The sequence below is a fragment of the Corvus hawaiiensis genome, chromosome 9 (genome assembly GCF_020740725.1).
Source record: "Corvus hawaiiensis isolate bCorHaw1 chromosome 9, bCorHaw1.pri.cur, whole genome shotgun sequence".
NCBI lineage: Eukaryota > Metazoa > Chordata > Aves > Passeriformes > Corvidae > Corvus > Corvus hawaiiensis.
The window spans coordinates 32,363,666-32,382,750 of NC_063221.1; the positions used below are offsets into that span (position 1 = coordinate 32,363,666).

The 19,085-nt window shown below is 49.8% G+C and overlaps 1 protein-coding gene across 5 annotated transcripts in view; it reads right to left on the reverse strand.

Moving 5' to 3' along the window:
- LRRC7 (leucine rich repeat containing 7) overlaps positions 1–19,085 on the reverse strand; it is a 105,782-nt gene that overhangs the window by 10,491 nt on the left and 76,206 nt on the right. For 4 of the 5 annotated variants that reach the window (XM_048312348.1, XM_048312347.1, XM_048312349.1 and 1 more), the window contains 7 exons: positions 13,974–14,043; positions 12,534–12,633; positions 11,811–11,935; positions 9,140–9,340; positions 4,266–4,377; positions 3,901–4,081; positions 1,320–2,997 (listed from right to left, as the gene is read on the reverse strand). In XM_048312348.1, the coding sequence (XP_048168305.1) occupies positions 1,320–2,997; positions 3,901–4,081; positions 4,266–4,377; positions 9,140–9,340; positions 11,811–11,935; positions 12,534–12,633; positions 13,974–14,043 (2,467 nt within the window). Of the gene's footprint in view, positions 1–1,319; positions 2,998–3,900; positions 4,082–4,265; positions 4,378–5,733; positions 5,848–9,139; positions 9,341–11,810; positions 11,936–12,533; positions 12,634–13,973; positions 14,044–19,085 lie in introns of all 5 variants that reach the window. The other variant, XM_048312352.1, reaches the window with a different exon arrangement.

A 19,085-nucleotide genomic window follows, 5' to 3' on the forward strand; every position in this document is an offset into this window, starting at 1 on the left:
GGGTTTGGCTGGGCAGCCAGGGGTGGTCCTGGCACCGAGGAGCAGCCCCTGTGGGAGAGGCCTCTGCCCCATCCTGCGCCCTGGACACCCGGCTGCCCTCACGGGACGAGCTGGGGACAGCAGGGACACGGCTCCTGGGCTCCCCCAGCACAGCCTCCAGCTGCAGCCCAGCCCAGCTCCTTGGAGCTCTGCACCCAGCAGGAACTGCCTCGCAGGGATGAGGGACCAGCACCAGTGTCAGCTTTCCGGGGTTAAAGTACCCCTCAGTGCACGTTGTAGACTCAGTGTAAAGATATTCCTTAAACCAGCAACCTCTGGCAAGTGTTTATTTCCACCCCTGCTCGGGGTGCACTGGTTTCCCTGGGTAGGAGGCAGTTTCCAGTGGGTTCACACAGCACAAGGAAAAGAGCTGAAGGAGGAAAACGCTTCAGCCCTGGAGCCCCTTTTTAAAGTTTCCCCATTTGACTCTTAAGGATAATTTAATATCATCACACCCGAGCAACTGGAAGGTAAGGAGAATATTAACACCAAACTCAGGGGGCTCTAGCATAAAGCAGTATATGGACACATCTGGCAATGACTTCTTATGCATTTCACCACAGGAATTTGTCACAACCACTTCAGACCACGGAGTAAATCAGATTCATGGATTAGGTCATTAAATAGGTAATGACTGAATCATGCACTAAAGTACCCTTTGGATAGAAGGCAAATCAGCATAACTTCCTACAGCTACAAGGAGTAATGATCACATTCCCATTAGAACAGTGGCAGTGGATACCCAGGGATATTTCTCAGTTATAGACACCTTTAAACCCCCTGCACTAACAGTGACACCAGAGCTAAAATACATTTTATTACTTATTCTCTTTTTCCTTTATTCCCTTTTACTGCCAAGACGTGCCCAGCACCTCTCCAAGCTCTCGGTCGTCACTGACGAAGTGGCTCCAGCAGCGCTTCCATGAGCAGGGAAGAACCTCAGGGCTCATCCTAATTTTGGGCAGAGCTGCAGGAGTCACCACCCCAGCGACGGGCACCACAGAGCATCACTGGGGCAGAGCCTCTGGATTTACCCAGGACCCGGAGTCACCACCCCAGTGACCGCCCCAAGGAATGTCACCAGTGAGGAGCCTCTGGATTTACTGGGATCCCTCACTCCAGCTGAGCACACCCAGGGCCCTCGGCAGGCCATTCCCTCGGACACCACGGCAGGAATTTCATCCCTGGGAATTCTGGTGGTCACCACTGCACGTGCAAATCGTTTGACAGAGCGAAACACACAACTAAAGGCATTAATTGCAGAGAAATGCCAAACATACCCTGTCTAACCTTCTAGCTTCTATATGTCTAAGTAGCTGTTGTCTCCAGTCAGCAGGCATTTTAGCACAGCTCTCATTTCCCTTCCCAGGGGGAGGCCTCGGCTTTATATCACTGCTATCGGAAGGCTTGTCGCCATAGTTACCCAAGTTATAGTCTGACGGAATCTTTTCCAGCAGAGCTGCCATGGTGGGCCTCGCTGAGACCGGCCGCGTTTGGGCCGTGCCGTAGCTCTCTGTGCTGTAGCTTCGTGCGGACAAGGGCCTCCTTTGCGTGAGGTTTTTAACTGGGAAGCTCCCAGTCTGGGCTTTCACTTCCTGGTAGGAAGGGTGCTCGTCTTCGTAGCGCCCGTTGCGCTTGAGGAACTGAGCCTCGGGCACGGCCATGCTGCCCTGGCGCTCCGGGGCGCCGCGAAACGGGGCCCGGCCGTACCTGTCCGCCGGGGGCAGCTCCTGGGGCTCGCCCACCCTGCGGAACACGGACATCTCCGCCGAGCTGACCAGCGAATCCGCCCTGCGCAGGAAGCCGGGCCGCGTGGCCGGGCCGGGGAACGGGGCCGGCGTCGGCTCCTCGCTGACCGAGGGCTGCGAGAAGGAGAACATGGGCTCCACGGGTGCGTAGCCGCGGTAGCCCCGCGGGCTCACCAGCTCCTGGGGCAGGCTCTTGGCCGGCTGGGGCAGGTACTCGGCGTTGAGCTGGAAGGGTGGCAGGAGCCGCTTGTCAGCCGGGAGCTCCACGGCGCCCTGCGGGTTGAAGCTTTGGTCGAACTGATAAACCTTCTTGGTGACCGACGCCTTGTGCTGCGGCTGCACCTTGACGCTGCCGTAGGTCAGCAGCTCGTCGTCCAGCATGGGCACGGACTGGCTGCGGGACATGCTCAGCACGCCGTGCTCTGGGCCCAGCAGCTTGTCCACCCTCTCGTGGGGGCCCACGGTATCGTTCCCGGATGCATAGTTTTCCAGGGGGATGTTGTACACCTTGTACGCACCGATGTCGATCTCGTCGATGCTCTGCGACTTCTTAAACTTGTTCGTTTTTAAATCCCTCATCATCGGGGAGAGCCGCTCCGTGCTCTTGCTGATGGAGATGACGTTTTTGGAAGGGTCTGGGCGACAGTGCATATGGGAAAAGACATTCGTGAGGCTTCTGTTAGTGTTGGAGTCGTGATATTCCCATGGAATTCCTGGAGTGAAAGTGCCTGTCATTTCGGGAGACTCCTTGATGTGATCTTTCCGCTCAGGCAAAGGGCTGGTGTTGGGGGTGCTTTCCAGTTTGGAAGGAAAAGCTGTCCTGTCTTCAAAAGGACTGGGGGTTCTGGTCCAATTTTGCCAAGGATTGGGAGGAGGCACTTCAGAGTCGTGTGTGTTTCTGAGCGCGGGCTGCTCCAGCTCCAGGGGGATCCCCACGATCCTGTCCTGCCGGATCAGCGGCCGGCGCCCGTGCGCGGAGGAGCTCCTGGATTTGGTGCTCAGCAGGGGGTTGGTGCTGGAGTTCTCTGCTGCGCTCTCCTCGGCCACGAATCCCGTGTTGTCATAGTGGGAGCCGTCGTTCCAGCTGTCGGTGAAGGCGTCGCTCAGCGGGCGCCGCTCCGGGCGCGCCGGAACGTTCCCGGCCGGAGCCGCTTCCCGCTGGCTCAGCAATGGCTTGGTCTCCAGGGGCTGTGGGAACGACTGGGCCAGCCTGCAAAGACAAGAGAAGGGAACAAGATAAAATGTCCTCCATCCCAGCACGTCAGCACTCATCATCCTTGGAAAGCAAGTCAGCCTCCTCCCATCTACGCTCTGGCTTCGGGATCGCACTGGGAGACTTCGGGGATTCTTATCACAGAACATTCCCAGTTGGAAGGGCCCCACAAGGATCACTGAGTCCAGGAATCAAACCTGCCCCCTTGGTGTTTTCAGCACCAACTGAGCTACTCTCAAGCTGTTGGAAACTCCGTGGATGTTGTGCCACTGGCACGGGAACGGTGGCAGCAGGTTTTTGCCCTGGAGCACAGACTCTGTCAGGACACACACGGAGAAGCTAAGAAGTCACTCAAAGGCCTGGCTGGCTCCATGCTGTGTTCCCAGAAATCCTGCTGAACAGATTTTCCTGCTGTAAAAATAATGGATGAGTGCGACAGAAGGTTTCCCCCACTTTTTAACCAGAGACACCAGAGGCAGTTTGTGCCTGTTCTCATCCAGCTCTTTAATGGGGCAGGGCTGTGGATGGAACAGTGTGAGGGGATTTATGGCAGGCACAGACAGGACAGGCTGGTCCTGGAATGTTTCCAGTACAGGTTATGGCTTCCCAAGAACCTTTCTGGAGGTCCAGGGCAGAGGGAGCTGGGACAGCAGCAGTGGGACACCAACTGCACCAGCTGCAGCTCCATCTCCAGGAGCTTTAATGCCTGGAGATGGCACAGAGCTGAACCACCAGCTGTGGGATTACTGCTGTTTATGGAATATGGAGGGCGGCCAGCTCTGCACAGCCAACATGGCATAAAAACGTGGATTTTTTAAGCCAAACGCCCTAACGGGGTCACTCTGAGGGGCCACACAGGACAGAGTGCAAGCAGAAGCTGTGTCAGGAAAGATGTCACACCTGTTCCCCCACAAAGAGTTATTCACTGCTTCTTTAGCCGTGGTCTGCAGGGAGCCCATTTTTACGTGCGCGTTGGAAGACCCTGAGGAAGCCTGGGAAGGGGAATAGTCTGAGTAAGTGCCTGAGGAAACGCTGTTATTCAGACAATGGATCTTATCTGCTTCAGACTCATCTGTCGACTCTGAAACAAAACACAGCAAACGCTTTCAGGGGCTGGAACTCAGCAGTGAAACTCCAGAAAAAACACATTTTAAGTTAAAACTACGGATGACATCGATATGTGCACAAATATCCACGGGCTACAAGCAGAGGTGGAACATCCCCATCACACCATTTCAGCTCAAAGGCTGTAAATCCATCAGTACCTTTCTTGTCTTTACCCAGCAGGACGAGTTTGGGGGGGTACAGCGGCGTCTCGGGCATGGAAGGACGGAGCTCCCCTATCCTCATCTCACTGCCAGGATGTCCAAAGGCATCCTGAGGGACACAACAGTGCAGAGTGAACACAGGCAACAGAAATACTTCAAACTGCAGCACACAAACAGTTCAGAGCCTTCTCCTCACGGCCATTAAAACGCCCCAAACGCACCACACTGTGGTGCCAGTTTGTCAGCAGAAAGTTCTAATTAATCCTACACAAATCCTCCTCAAAACGAGGGTGATGTGCTCGTTCTGGAAATGTGGGCAAACCAGATGGAACTTGCAAGATACATCAAGGCCGTGTAAAGATTTTTGATGAAGTCAAGGTCACCGAAACGCTGCCAGTAGAAGGAAATCTACACAAACGGAGAGTAAACAACTCTCAGGATGGAGGACTCCTCTCTCAGTTATTCCTGGTGAGTCCTTCCAGAGATTCAGCTGTCCCTGGAGCCATGCTTAATTAAAGTGACTCTGTCTCTAAGGAGTTTGTGGCTGAATTAAAATGATTTGGATTTAATAAACTTCTGCCAGAGAGTTCAGCACATCTGACCTTCACACAGGCCCTGCAACAGGACGTGTGCTGAAAATAACCCCGGTTAAACTCGGGGAGGAAAGTGGGACTCTTTCTTAGAAAGAGATATTTTAAATCAGGACATTTAGGCTCCTGGGGTGGCTAGGAGGGAATGAGGGCACCAACAGGAGTTTTGGGGACCTTCTGATCCCTGCAGAAAGCTCAGAGATGAGGAGGATGAGCGTCCTGGGGAGCCAGGGATGGGTGACACCGAAGGATCTCTGTGCCCTGACAGGTTGGAAAGGTTCTCCAGTGAGTTTGGAGAGGGAAGGCAATGGGGAGAGACGGAATAATTAGAGATGCAATTTCAACTGGAGTACCCAAACCAAATCCATGTTGTTAAAATATAAAATGCTACAATGCTTTTAAAGTGTTCTTGTTTTTACTCACAAGGAGGAAACTTTCAGAGGTTTGCTCGCCAATCACTACTTTTTGTAGTGACAGAGGTTTGTAGAAGCATTTGCCATGTGATTTATCCCTGGAGAATTTAATGCTGTTTACACCAGAGCTATTTCAATCCCTCTGTATTTGATATTCTACTGGAGGCAGGACCTTCCCAGAAGAGGCGTCCTCAGTTGAATCAACCCCCTCAGGGCTCATATTTAAGGCAGCACAGTTCCATGGTGATTCCCACATGGAGTGGTCCAGTCAAGCCTTCCCTTCCCCATGCAGAGGATTTCCCTGGTGCTCCACAAGTGCCCAGTGACTCCCCCACAGCCAAACCCCAGCACAGCACAGCCCTTCCCAGTGCAGTGGGGCAAACTGGTGGAACCCCATTGCTGGGGCAGTCAGAGTGCAGAGCAGTGCAGAGGGTGAAGTTCTCAGCCCAGGTCTGGCTGTACCTCTGAGCTTTGGGCTTTGTCCTCCCTGCCTGGGGCTTCCAGAGGTGATTTCGGGGTGTTCTCAGGGTCAGGCAGGGGGCTCTTGGGGGATTCTTTGGTTTCTTTCTCTTGAACCTGGAATCCCAATATTGTGCCGTGAATCTTCCAGGAGTTTTAAGCTTAAACTGCCCCCCTTGCTGTAAGAGAGGAAGACCCAGCAGCTCCGTTTTTGACAAGATGGTGAACACAGGGCTCTCTTTCAGGTGCATGAAGTTCCCTATTTTATAGTATTTTCCTTTTCCTTTTATCCCCCAGCCCAGCTATTCCAACAAAAACCAACGCAATTTTGAAAGAACCACTCTGGCATTTGTGAATCTGCCGTGAATATGTGAAATACGCAGTAAAAAACCCCAAATCATACTCCATTTAATTCCACTCTCTTTAAGAGGACCTTTTTCTTACAAAGCCAAGAACAAAAAGGTCACTAATAGAAAGAAAATTGCAAGGAGGAAGGGAAGAGAGGAATGCAATTGTGTTGAGTCAGGATTTATTCCTCAGGATTAACTGAGGAAGGATACGGGAAGAGGGCAGAGAACTGTGGTGAGGAGAAAACACCTGGTACAAACCACTGAAACAAATGGGAAGAGAAATATCCCCAGATATTCAGGCTGAGAACACAAGAACATTAAGTTATAATCTGGAGGGACAGAATTTTTGGAATGACCAGATTCCTGGAATCTGCTTGGAGCAGCCCAGGGCTCTGGGAAGGGATGAGGCAGAGGAAATGTGGGATATTCTCAATCCAAACACATCCAGAACACGAACTATAAAGATGTGACTTGCTGGTTTTGATTGATATTCCTCATTGTTTCTCATGGAAAGGCAGCACAAGCCCCCAGATAATCCTAGACTCCTCTTTGGCCAAAACTCACACCTTTCAAAAAGAATCAGAATGATGAAGAGGTTTGTTTTAATTGAGGATTAATCAAGACATTGTTTGCTTGCTGTGAAGGAAGGTGAAGGATGGTACAGAGGATTTGAAATCATTCAGTTCCTCATTCCAGATTGCTCCTTTTCATTATTTAGAAACAGTTTCTGAAGAGACACGTGCAAATTAATTGCAGGGAAAGCCAGAAGAGATCAGAAAGCAGCTGATCTGAGGATGAGAAGTGAGCAGTGCACCTGAAATTCAATTACCTGGGATCAGAAACTGCCTTCAGCCTTTAGCTACATCACAACACACCTGCAGTTTCAGAGCGTGCTTTAACTCGAGGCTTGAGTTTGTCTGCTAATTATCTGCAAAGCAAATGGAGCTTAATTATGTTTTATTTACTGGGTTACAACTGAAATCAGGCCAATATTGTTCACAAAACCATTCACACTTTGCCTACACTTCGCATGTGTTTTATCCTCGTGCAGGAAGCCAAGGAGAGGGAAATGTATCTGCACCAGCCTGATTAGAGCCAAACCCCCTCCCAGTGTCTGGGAAGGACAAGAACATCCCTTTTCTTTTCCTTGGCTGGTGGAGCAGTTGTGGTACCAGTCCTGACTCCGTCCCAGGGAAATGAAAACCTGAAAAAGTTCCCCCATCTCCACCTGCACAGCACAGAAGGTGAAATCTCACCTTCGTTGGCACGTGGGAACAGGGGGGGCTCACGGCTCCTGCTCTGGGAGGGAGCTGCAATCCCACTATTTCATGGCACTTCAGCAATCACCCTGCTCTGGCTGCAGCAGTTCAGCTCCTCGTGCAGAGAGGTTTTTGAGAGGTTCCTGTGTCTCCACACAAAGCCAGGGATGTCTCCACAGCAGCATTCCAGACTCGCTGGTGCTCATGGTGTTGCTGCCATTTCCTCCTTCCTTCCACTCCCTGAGGGAGCATTCCCTGGCTCTGCCAGCTCCCAGGACACTGCTGGGGCCCGGCTCACTGGCATGTTCCTCTTTCATTGAAAAACTCAACATCATTTTAACAAACATTAACAAACCACTGACTTTTGGAGGCCACATCCCCAGCCACAGCCATGGGAGCAACACCTAAAACCTCTGCCAGGCCACACGGATCAAATTCCAGATGGAAGCACGCAGGGATAATTAAAACCCACAGAAAGCTGTTGAGAATATTCAAGTTCAAATGATAGATAATACAAAAGAAATTCTGTGTGTTCAGCAACAAGAGCAGGATGTCAAGACTCGTGGCCCCAGTCACCAGCTGGTTCAAGGACCAGATTTACACAGTGAGAATTTAATGAGTCAAGAGGAATAATGGTGGGATTGAAGATTTCAGATTTAGATGAAAACACGAGTGATTTAACTGAACTATTTTAGCTGAAATTAAATATTTAGCTTCAATATTTTAGTCCTAATCGAAATCGTGCCTAGAGTCGAAGTGTTCTGAAGCCAGCTTGAAGAGACAACTTTGGGGGGTTATTTTTTTAAGGAATGAAAATGTTTAACCGCAAATAAAACACAGCACTGAGAGAGCAGCTAGAGCTGAATGTGTAATATTTGTGCCAAAGACAAGGAAAACCGAGTGAGAACAATTCCTGCACATAGGACTGGCCACAGACAGAGGCATTTCAAGGACAACGAGTTTGTCACAATGTTCAGACAAACAGAGGAGTGAAAAAGAAGGAGAAACTTTTTCCTCATTTATTTTTTTTCAGCATTAAAGCTTTGCAAAGATTTTCAGGAATGCTGGCATTCCTGCAGACCTCTCCAGGCTTTTAAACTCCCATGGGAAGGGGTTTCCCTTGTTTCTGAATGGTGCCTGCTCACAGGTTTGATGGGGCAGATGAGACCAAGCTCCAGCAGGACTGAAGGATTTAGGAATTTACCTTTTGGTGATTAATCCCGGGGTGGAATTCGTCCCTGTGCTTGGCAAACACTCCAGGAAGAGCTGGATCCTGCAGCTCCCTGGGAGTCACCATCCAGGGCTGCTCCCTGCAGGGGAAAGAGCTCTCTAGCTGCCTTCATTAACTCTGGGCAGGGTTAATTGGATTCCTGCTCCTAACAGGAATCCCAGGAGCAGAGCACAGCAAGGCCAGACAGAACTGAGTGGTCTTTAACAGATGAAACGGGGTGGGATGGGATGGAAATGGTGCCTGGGCCCATCCTCCTGCCACATGCCAGTCCCACTCCATGAAATTCAACAGGGTGCTGGGATAAATCCACAGCAGAATTCCCATCAAGGCAGATTTCAACCCAAAACTTCAGCAGCATTGGGGAAATCAGCAACTCAATCTAGAACTGGATGAAACTCAGCAGCTCACTCTAAAACTGGATGAAACTCAGCAACTCACTCTAAAACTTTACAGGGGAAACAAGAATCTCAGGTCTGAGGTTCCCAGCAGATCAGAACATCATTTGGTGGTTCAAAACCCTTACAAAAGAGTCTGGAATTCTGGAGAGGAACAAGGATCCTTTACAGTACCTCCACTGAGATCTCCTTGGGGGTCAGGGGCCACTTGTGTTCGTACTTGTCCTTGCCAGTGGGGTCAGTGTTGGCAGCTGGGGCCGAGTTCTCGGGCCGCACTCCCAGGCTGGGTTTGCTCACCAGGTTTTGCACAGATTTGACCATATTCTTTAAATCCTCGGGGTATGGAGTGGGGTAACGCTTGAGATTTATCTCCACCTGAACAGTCATAAAAGGATGAATTAAAATCAGGACTTAAAGCAGAAATACAGACTGAAAACAGAGTGCAAAGTAAAGCCTGGCCACGGTACTGGGGCTGAGGGTGCCTTCCTCACGGTTTGGTTGATCTGTTTGGGGAGTTTGAGGAGTTCAGGACTGAAATTTGCTCGCTGACTCTTTGTCAGCCTAGAGTGGAATCCCAGTGACATAAAATAAGGGATGGGAGTGGTTCCCTACAAGCCCATCTCTCACCCTGGGAGGGTGCTGTTAACTCTGCACTTTGCTGGCACATCCCATCACACTTCCCTGAACAATCCTGCTGGCAATGCAGAATTAATTTAGCCACGCTCCGTGTACTCAATTAATCTGAATTATGGATGGCAGCTGAGAGCAGGATCCCATCCTCTGGGAGCCATTTGCTCCTGGAGATGGATAATGTTCACACACAGCCGGGTGTCTCTGACTCTTCTCTGGCACAGGAAACCAGACCCGAAGCACTCCAGAGAGTCCCCAAGGCCTGACTGAGCTTTAACTGACTGACAGACCCACAGATTTCCTCGAAAAGCCCACAGCTGAAGTTCCCAAGTTTCCCAGAGGGTGTCAGGATAACGAGGCTGGGAAACGAAGGGATCTGGAATCATTTACCACACAGCAGCTTTACCTCACGGTGCAGGTGAGCCAACAAAGGAGCTGATTTTAACAGCTCCCTGCCAGAGCTGCTGGATTTGAATTCCCAGCGAGGAGCAAAAAAGCAATTTTGGATTCAGCTGAAAATGGTCTGTCCATAGGAGTATTTCAGAGGCAAAAGCATGATTGATTTGGTAAATAAAACTGCATCAAGTGCTGGCATCCAGATCTGAACCAGGAGAGAATAAACGTCACGGAGCAGAACAGAGAATGTTCAAATCTCTGAGTGGGATGTCACTTCTCATAAAGAATTCCACCAGAAAAAGATAAATTAAGTCTGGAAAGCAGCACCCAGGCTCTGCTTCAATTATGGTTGAATGAAACCGTGTTTAGGGGTGGCCTAATGAGGCACTTGGTGTCTCCCAGAACTCAGGCCATGGTTTAAGGGCAAGGGCTGAGGCAGGCAGGGCTGAGAGCCAAGGCACAGAGCAAATCCTCGGGAACTCCAGCCAGAGAGAAGGAACTGGAGGGCTGGGATGAGACAGACAATCCCAGGCAGGGATTTCAGCAGGAGTTCTGCATCCCTGGGAGTGTTAATATTGAACAGCCAAACTCCTGGCAGCTGCACTGGGATGCAGATCTTCCCCTCACTGATCCACACTTACCATCCCAGAGGAGATCTGTATTCCCTGTCAATCCCATGCCAGTGCTGCAGCAAAAGCAGCCTGACCCCGAAGAGAGAATTTTCAAACTTCAAAATCCTTGATGGAAAAAAGTTATTGAACAATCCCAGTGACCAAATCTGTTTTAACATCTGTCTGGCTGAGAGTTCCGTTTGATGGGAGGTAAAAGGTGCAGACTGCTTCTGCTGGTATAAAATGCTGCAGTGTTGGTGGTTACTGCCCGCTGAGAATTTCAATTTATTTCAATTTAGCCCTTAAAGGTCTGGCAAAACTGCTAAAAATGTTCATGCTGAGGCCTTCAGCCATGTCACCCCCAGGTAAAATTCTGGCAGCAAGTGGTGGAACAACAGAAAACTTTCCCAGGTGCTGTTTTCCATGCATGACCCATAAGCCTGCAATTCATCCAGGGTAAAATTACACCTTAATCTATTTATTGTGAGGTGAAGGCTGCTTTTGGCTTCATTTTCTGTTTCACCATAGCAGCAGAGCCCATTAGCTCTGGGTACAGGAGCTGGAGAAAAATTCCCAACTGGGAAAAATATTGGAAAGAAAAACCAAGAATTTCCACCAAGTTTTCAGTGGAATGTTAAATTGCTATTGACAAGAGAACTGTTAGTTTTAGAAGTAAAATCTGATTTAAATCTCCTCAGATGACCTTATGTCTGACCCTACATTTTACCTTGGCTGTTCTACCACAGTTAGAAATTTGCAGGGTTGAAGTGTGGGATAATTCCTTTACATTATTCAAGGAATAGACATTTTCGTGCCAGGTAAAGGCTGACAGGTTTGCAAACACCCTTCTGACAATGCAGCTGACTGAGGGATTGATGGAGAACTCTGGAATGACATTAACTGCACAAAACTGGGGGAGGAAATTCGTGTTTGCACTTCATTTTTTACAAGTGCTGCCCTTTCCACTGCACATTCCATGAGGCTGCAAAGCCCTTGTTGACTTCTACTTTATGGGATCCCCTATGGGATTCAAATACTCCTAAAAAAGGCGTGGTTGGACAGTAATTCTGTCTCCCAACAGGGAGTTAATTCCCCTTGGGACACAGCAGGAATGTGACATTAAAAGACAAACCCAGTTCAATTCAAGACCTGCATATTGAACCCTGTCCATAATATGTGAATCCCAGAATAAATCCAGCAGAATTTACCTTAACTTTCCCTGGATTTTCCTCCTCTTCCTTCTTGTCTTCGAATTCAAAGGCCACAGTCATTCGCTGCTGCCTCTGCTCCTCCCACAGAGTGGGGTTGAAACTGTCACTGTCTGACTGGAAATCTGCAGGGAATTGGAAAGGGAGATGGGAATGATCCCAACAGACTTCTCCTGGCTGGTCACTTGGGCGGTGGTTTGAAAATGCGAGGGGGACAATGGGAACTGAGAAACCACTCCAGAGTTATGAAGAAATCTGGGATGAGAGTGGTGGGAAGCACCACCAGGGTTTGGGGCAGCCCTGGAGCAGAGGGGGAGTGTGAAAATTGGGATTTAATGGAGCTGTGGGAGGAGCAAAGCCTCAATCCAGCAAGGTTTGGGAGCCCTGAGCCCCCAGAGCACGGGGCTGGACATTCCCAGCTCCCAACAATTCCCGGTGTGTGCACACCCAGAGCCAGGTTCAGACTGCTCCTGCAGAGCCTCTCTGGAGAGAAAAGGGGTTCAGAAAATGGCAGTCCGAAAATGTAAGCCAGAAAATGCCAATCTGAGAAGGTCAATCAGAAAACACCAATCTGACAGCCCGGGAATGACAGGATTCCTCCGTGGGGGCCAAACCAGGGATGTCCTGTGGGCCTGGCCCATCCATGGAGCCATGGCCGAACCTTCCTCTCCCTCCCTCTGGAATTCCTCCCCCTCTCCAAACACAGAGCTGCTGGAATTTTACCCTCATCGCTGCGGGGCTGCTGGGGGAACATGTAGTTGGTGAGCACTCGCTGCTTGGTCTCAGGATGCGCCTCCGTCTGCAGCGGGATCAGAGCCTTGGACTGCAGGGAATGGGAAAACACATCCGTAAACTCGGGGGACTGGGCAGGATCCGGCTTCCCGTGCCCAGGGAATGCGAGGCTGGCTGCAGCTCTGCAGGAAAACCAACTCCCCACGGGCTGCAAGGAGCGTGGGGCCTCCTCTGCCGCTCCTCACTCCTGCAGTGCCTGTCATTCCCAGCACAGGGAACATCAGGAATCCCACCTCGCTGCTCCAAGGGAGAAGGATCAGGGAACAAACCTGTCACCACACAGTTCAACACCTCTTGGGGTGTATTTTAAGCCAGGCTTAGCAAAGAGTTAATTATTGATGGGGAGTAAACTCCTGGGGGTTGTCAGTTCACCCGGGAGCAAGACACTGTGGAACTTCCACGGAGCATTCCCTGCGAGCTCCTGCTGTGTTTGACTTCAGCTGGGGATGTTTTATCACTGCTTTGCTCTAAGCTTGCTCCAGGAGTCACTGTCACAGTGCACAGAATGGAAATCAGTCCCTGCTCTGCCACAGGAAAGTCAAAATGCTGGAAAATGTTGTCTATTTAAAGGGCTGGGGGTGTTCTGTGCCTGGGCTGCACAGCCAGGCAATGTGAATTTTTTAATGGAAATCATAGGGGAAAAAAACCCCAAGAATCCTCATTTAACACATTAAAATTTAATCCTAATTTTCTATTACCCCCCCCTTTCAGCTTTCACATTTTTGGCTCCTCTCTAAAACTAAATGTACATTTCAGACTTATTTTAGGGCTCAGCTGCTGCTGGAACTGTTGCATTTCTCAGGGTTCCTGTTGCATAATTTGGTTTAAAATAGAATCCCAAAGAATATCTGCTGTAAACCAAAGCCTGGAACAAAGCCAGGCCCCTCAGGTTGCAAAGGCTCAGAAATGAGTTTTCTCCCAGAGTCCTTGTGCATCTTTGACTTGTTTGAACCCTCCCTGACTGCCGTGGAGTCCAAAATATGCAGGGATGGGAGAATGGATGGGAAAAGGGAAGAGAAAGGCAAGGATAAGGCAGCAGATGGAGCAAAGGGTTGGAACAGGGTAATAACAAGTTTGGGAACAAACATCTTGAGTTTCTACTTCCAAAATACTCCTGTGCTACTTTTGCCCTTTATTTACTACTTTGGGAAGGAGGCAGAAGCTGATCCTGGTAAAATAAATCCTGCAAAGGTGATTTTTCCCTGTTGAAAAATGATACCCAGCAGGATTTATGGCTGGATATGGAAATCCACAGCTGGGCTGGGAGCAAACCCTTCCAAAACTCCTCTGAATCTTGTATTGAGTGTCAGGGTTCATGGACAGGGGCTACAGCCCCTTCCTAAGGAAAATGGGAATATGGAAAGGCATTACCTGGTTGTCAGAAAGCCACAAGGCTGCCAGTTCCTTGAGTTTGGTAAAAGTGAAGGGCAAATTCTTCAGTCTGTAAGGGAGAATATTGGGACAAGGTGAATCCCTCATTTCCAAAACCATTTTTTTGAAGATTGGTGTGCAGCATGTTCATCTTGACCACACTGGAGTGGCTAACATTTCACTGCTTTTTTAAAATCAGTTTTACTAATGTGCAATATTTTATCAACATTCCACTTATTATTATTATTATTATTGTTATCATTGTTATCATTGTTATCATTATTATTATTATACTACAATATTTGATTAATATTCCACATTAAGAGTTCTCCTTGGAAAGTAGAACTGCTGACATCATATCCTTTGCTACCAAGGAGAGACTGATATTTTCCTTTGGCTATAATGGAATAAAATTGAACTTATGAGACGGAGAAAAGAAAAAATCTTGGTCCTGGGGAGGTTTAGAGGAACCTCAGTGTTGCTCACAGAGCTCCCTTTGTGGGACACTGGAAGTTTGGAACAGAAACACTCCGAGATGATGGAAAATTCATTTTTGTCGGAATGTCAGACCAAAGATTAAAATAATATAAATATTCATGGTGAACCTAAATGGCAAAATTAAATGGAGCAGGGAAAAAATTAGCATTTTAATGAGACATTTAAACACCATTTCCTAAAAGGGATCTGAGAGTGGGAATGGGGATGGATGGTGAGATATTTGTGGAATCTTCATTGATGTTTTTCCTGTAACTCCTTCTGAGCAGGGTGTTTTTACAGAGTCGTGGAACCCAGGACGGTTTGGGTTGGGAGAGACCTTAAATCCCATCCCATTCCAGTGTTCCATGGGCAGGGACACCTCCCACTACCCCAAGGCAACCTGTGTTGTCCCAAAACGCCTTGTTCTTCCCAGGGCTGGGATTCTCCTGCATCAACAGCTCGCTCTGAGGGCCTTGCTCTGCTGGAAGGGGATGTGGGGCTGTTCCAGGGAACTGGAAACAGGGCTGGGACTGGGAATGGGGCAGGGAGCAGCACATCCCCAGAGCCTGCACCCCCACCACGGGTAAGTGCCAAACTTTAAAGCTTAATCATCAAAATGTTTCCTTTGCTGTAAACTCTGACTGATTTTCCAGGAAAGCCACAATCCACAGGAAGAGTGTGGAGAAGCAAAACTGCCCGGGTTGTTTTTCCAGTGTTGGATTTCCACATGGAAAATGTTTCCTTGAGAGAAACAAAAAAAAAAAAAAAGGAGACATTTCCCCTGAAGCTCCTCAGGTGAATAAACCCAAACTCAACCCAAAGCAGCCCAGTTTTGGGATGACATTTCAAGGACTTCACAGCCATGGAGAAGTTACTGCCAGTGGCTGGAAGGAGGGGTTTAGAGAAATTCCTGCCATCTTTAATCCCAGATCCCGTCTTTCACATCATTTGTGATGTTCTTAAGGGCTAAACACTTCCAGAGTAAGATATTACTGTGTAAAAAGAAGAATATTACCCATGGAACTACAGAAAAGCCAGGAAAATGGCACTGATACTGTTTATGATATCTGAAAAATACCAAATGTGGGAATTTGAGGGGTCTTTGTGGTCTTTGCTTTTACTGGGAGCCTCCTGACACACAGAATTTAAACTTTTTTTTCTTGATAATAATAGTTTTTCTCACATTTCTGTAAAATAACCCACTGGGATTTTCACAGGTATCAAATTCTGGGGTTGTTGTGCCCTAAGATTCAGGCTCAGGGTGTGGGAAGAGTTTCCCCTGATGATTAACTGGAGCACAAACACCTGGGGAATATCCCTGGATCCATCAATCCACACTTTGGTGACATTCAGAGAGAATTTTCAAACAAAGACCCAAGCAGGACAAATCCAGTGCTGGAAGTGAACGACCCCAAGCGGGGTCACCAGACAAAGCCCCGAGAGTTGTCCTTTGTGCCAGTTCTCCAAGGGGAAATCCACACAAAGGGGGGTGTGAGGGTTTGGAAGATCAGGATCCGTGGGAAGCAGCCCCACACCGTGCTCCAAACCACGGTGGGGATCCAGGAGCAGTTCCCTGCTTGGGAAGGGGCCGTGGGGTGCAGTGAAATCCTAATTCCTGAGCAGGAGAAGGGAGGGGCACAGGGAGCAGAATGTGTGGGGATGGGTGGGGAGGTCTGAGGAGCTTTTTGGGATTCTGTGGGAGTGACAAGTTGTGACCCTGGATGCACAGACAGGAAGGGGATTCTCTCTCAGCCCTTTTAGGAACAGGAAAGGGGTTTCACTCTCAGCCTTTTTAGGAACAGAAAGAGGGGTTTCTGTCAGCCCTTTTAGGAACAGGAAAGGGGTTACTCTCAGCCCCTTTAGGAAGAGAAAGAGGGATTCTCTCAGCCCGTTTAGGAACAGAAAAGGGGATTCTCTCTCAGCCCTTTTAGGAACAGGAAAGGGGTTTCTCTCAGCCCCTTTAGGAAGAGAAAGAGGGATTCTCTCAGCCCGTTTAGGAACAGAAAAGGGGATTCTCTCTCAGCCCTTTTAGGAACAGGAAAGGGGTTACTCTCAGCCCTTTTAGGAACAGAAAGAGGGATTCTCTCAGCCCCTTTAGGAACAAGAAGGGGGATTCTCTCTCAGCCCTTTTAGGAACAGGAAGGGGGGTTTCTCTCAGCCCCTTTAGGAACAGAAAGAGGGATTCTCTCAGCCCTTTCAGGAACAGAAAGAGGGATTCTCTCAGCCCTTTTAGGATCAGGAAGGGTGGGTTCTCTCTCAGCCCTTTAAGAACAGGAAGGGGGAATTCACTCAGCCCTTTAAGAACAGAAAGAGGGGTTCTCTCTCAGCCCTTTAAGAACACGAAGGGGGAATTCACTCAGCCCTTTAAGAACAATCTGGAACTAAAAGAAAGGTCACTTACCAGTAACCGAGGCTCTGAGGGAGGTGTAGCCCAAATGAACTTTCTAACAATTCTACCTCTCAATCACAGGGCTCAGACCTGGAAGGACTCTGAGGAGAGAGGAGAAGCAGATGGGAGACAAGGTGTTTGTGGCTACCCATGGACAGGGACACCGGTTACTGGTGAGGAATTTGGGATTTCCAGACTCCCATGAGCGCCTGAGGCCACCCCTGGGAGAAATTCGGGATGAGCTGGAGCTCCCAGAGCTTCCACAGAGCTGCACCTGCACAAACACCTCAGCACAGCCACCTTGTGGCACTCCAGAGCCAGCGGGGGCAGGATGGATCCCATGGGAGCCAAAGCTCCCGGACTGACCGGAGCTGGGCCGCTCCAGCCCCAGGGAGACCCCACCTCATCCACGATCCAGGATCCAGGATCCAACCCCTGCTGGCTCTGCTGGGCAGAGCCAAGAGAATCCTGCATTCCCTCTGGAAAGGTTTGGAGCTGGGAAGATAAAGGGAGAGAGGACTCCCAGGTGTGGAGATGAGAAGGTTGGATACAGTTTTAGGGGCATGGCACAGGGAAGGAAAGCTGGAGTTGCCCTGGGTTGAGTGGAATTCCAACATGGATGTTTGAAGGAAGTCCTGAAATTCAAAGGGCTTCTGGCCAGGTAAGATCAGCAAGTCCCAACGTCCAGGGATGAGGAGAAGACACGGAACAGAGTGAAGGTCTGGAGTGGCTGAGCCCAGAGATCCAAAACGCACCAGAGAGGGGCTCAAACACGGACTGCCCTGAGCAAAATGGAATCTGGGATTCCCATTGGCCCCAGTTCCAAAATGCACCAGAGAGGGGCTCAAACACTGATTCCCCTGAGCAAAATTCCTTCTCCCAAGGGCTGGGAGGGGCACCCAGGGAAAGAGCTCCTGGGATCTCCCTCCTCTGCCAGATCCAGGGAAGAGCAGAGGGCCAAAGCTGCCGTGGGAACATGGGAATGCTCCAGCAGGAAGTGGAGCCCTGGCTCTCTTTGGCTCTTCTTTGGCATGAACTCATCCAAAGGAACAGCAGGGATTGCCTGAATGGTGGTGAAGAAACTGAGACCACAGAAAAGTAAAAAAGTCACTGAAAATCCAACATAAGAAGGTGTCTGAACTTAATCCAGACTCTTTGGAGTAGAATGTGGGGACTTTTTAGTCTCATTAAGGTGGGAAGTTCCATGGCAGAAGAATTATCCCAACATCTCAGCAGGGCAACGTTCGAACTCAGCCGGAGCTGAGAGCAACGAGAGAGGAACAGCTTGGAAAGGTTCACTTCCCAAACCACTCCAGAAGAGTACAGGAGACGATTCCACCAGGTTTAGAGACAATTCCACCGGGTTTAAGGGTTGAAGGTCTGGGATCTGGGTCCCCAGACACCACGGAGGGGGAGTGGGAAGGGCACAGCTGCCACGTCCCACCCCGTGAACAAACATCACATCCCACCCCAAGGAACAGCACATCCCACCCCACATCACTGGGATGCTGGTCCCACAATCCCACCCCCCCCAGTGGAAATCCCAATCCTCTCACAGCTGGGGAGAAAGGAGGAGGGGCAGGGAGCTGGAATTTTGCTGGAATCCAGGAAGGCTGGGAAGCCCTGCCTGCCCCTACCCCTGAGCTGCCTCCCCCTGTCCCACCCCAGCATCCCAGTCTGTCCCTGCACACTCGGATGGCCCTGGAATCAGCAGCTGACCTGGCTGGAAAATCGCTGGGGAAAAAATGGGGAAAAACCCCAAATGCCCCCCAACAGTTTCCTGCTTCCTCAGCTCAAACTCCTGGCACAATTCCAGGCTGGCAAAGGGGGCAGTGACCCTGCTCAGGGTGGTTTAACGTGCCAGGGAAGGCTCCCTGCATTCCTGAACTCCCAGGACATCCTGGATCAGCACTGTCCTCTGCCCCCCCACTCCCGAGCCCTCCTGTGTGTCTCCACAGGGCAGAGAAGGGACCAGCCTTGGGAATATCCACCTGGAAATCCACTGGATTTGGGACAGGCCCACACAGGATGGAATTTATGCCACACGATTGCAACGCAGAATGGAACCGAATTAAGGAATTTCAAAGAGTATTCCAGGGGGTTTTCCATGGCTTTCCATAATTTATCATTTATGTCCAACCTGAATCTCAGCGATGAAACTGCTGCCACAGGGCTGGAAAGCCCTTCCCTAATTTTTCCTGAGTGTGGTTGGAAATTCCTGGAGAGAAAATGGAATTCACCCCCCG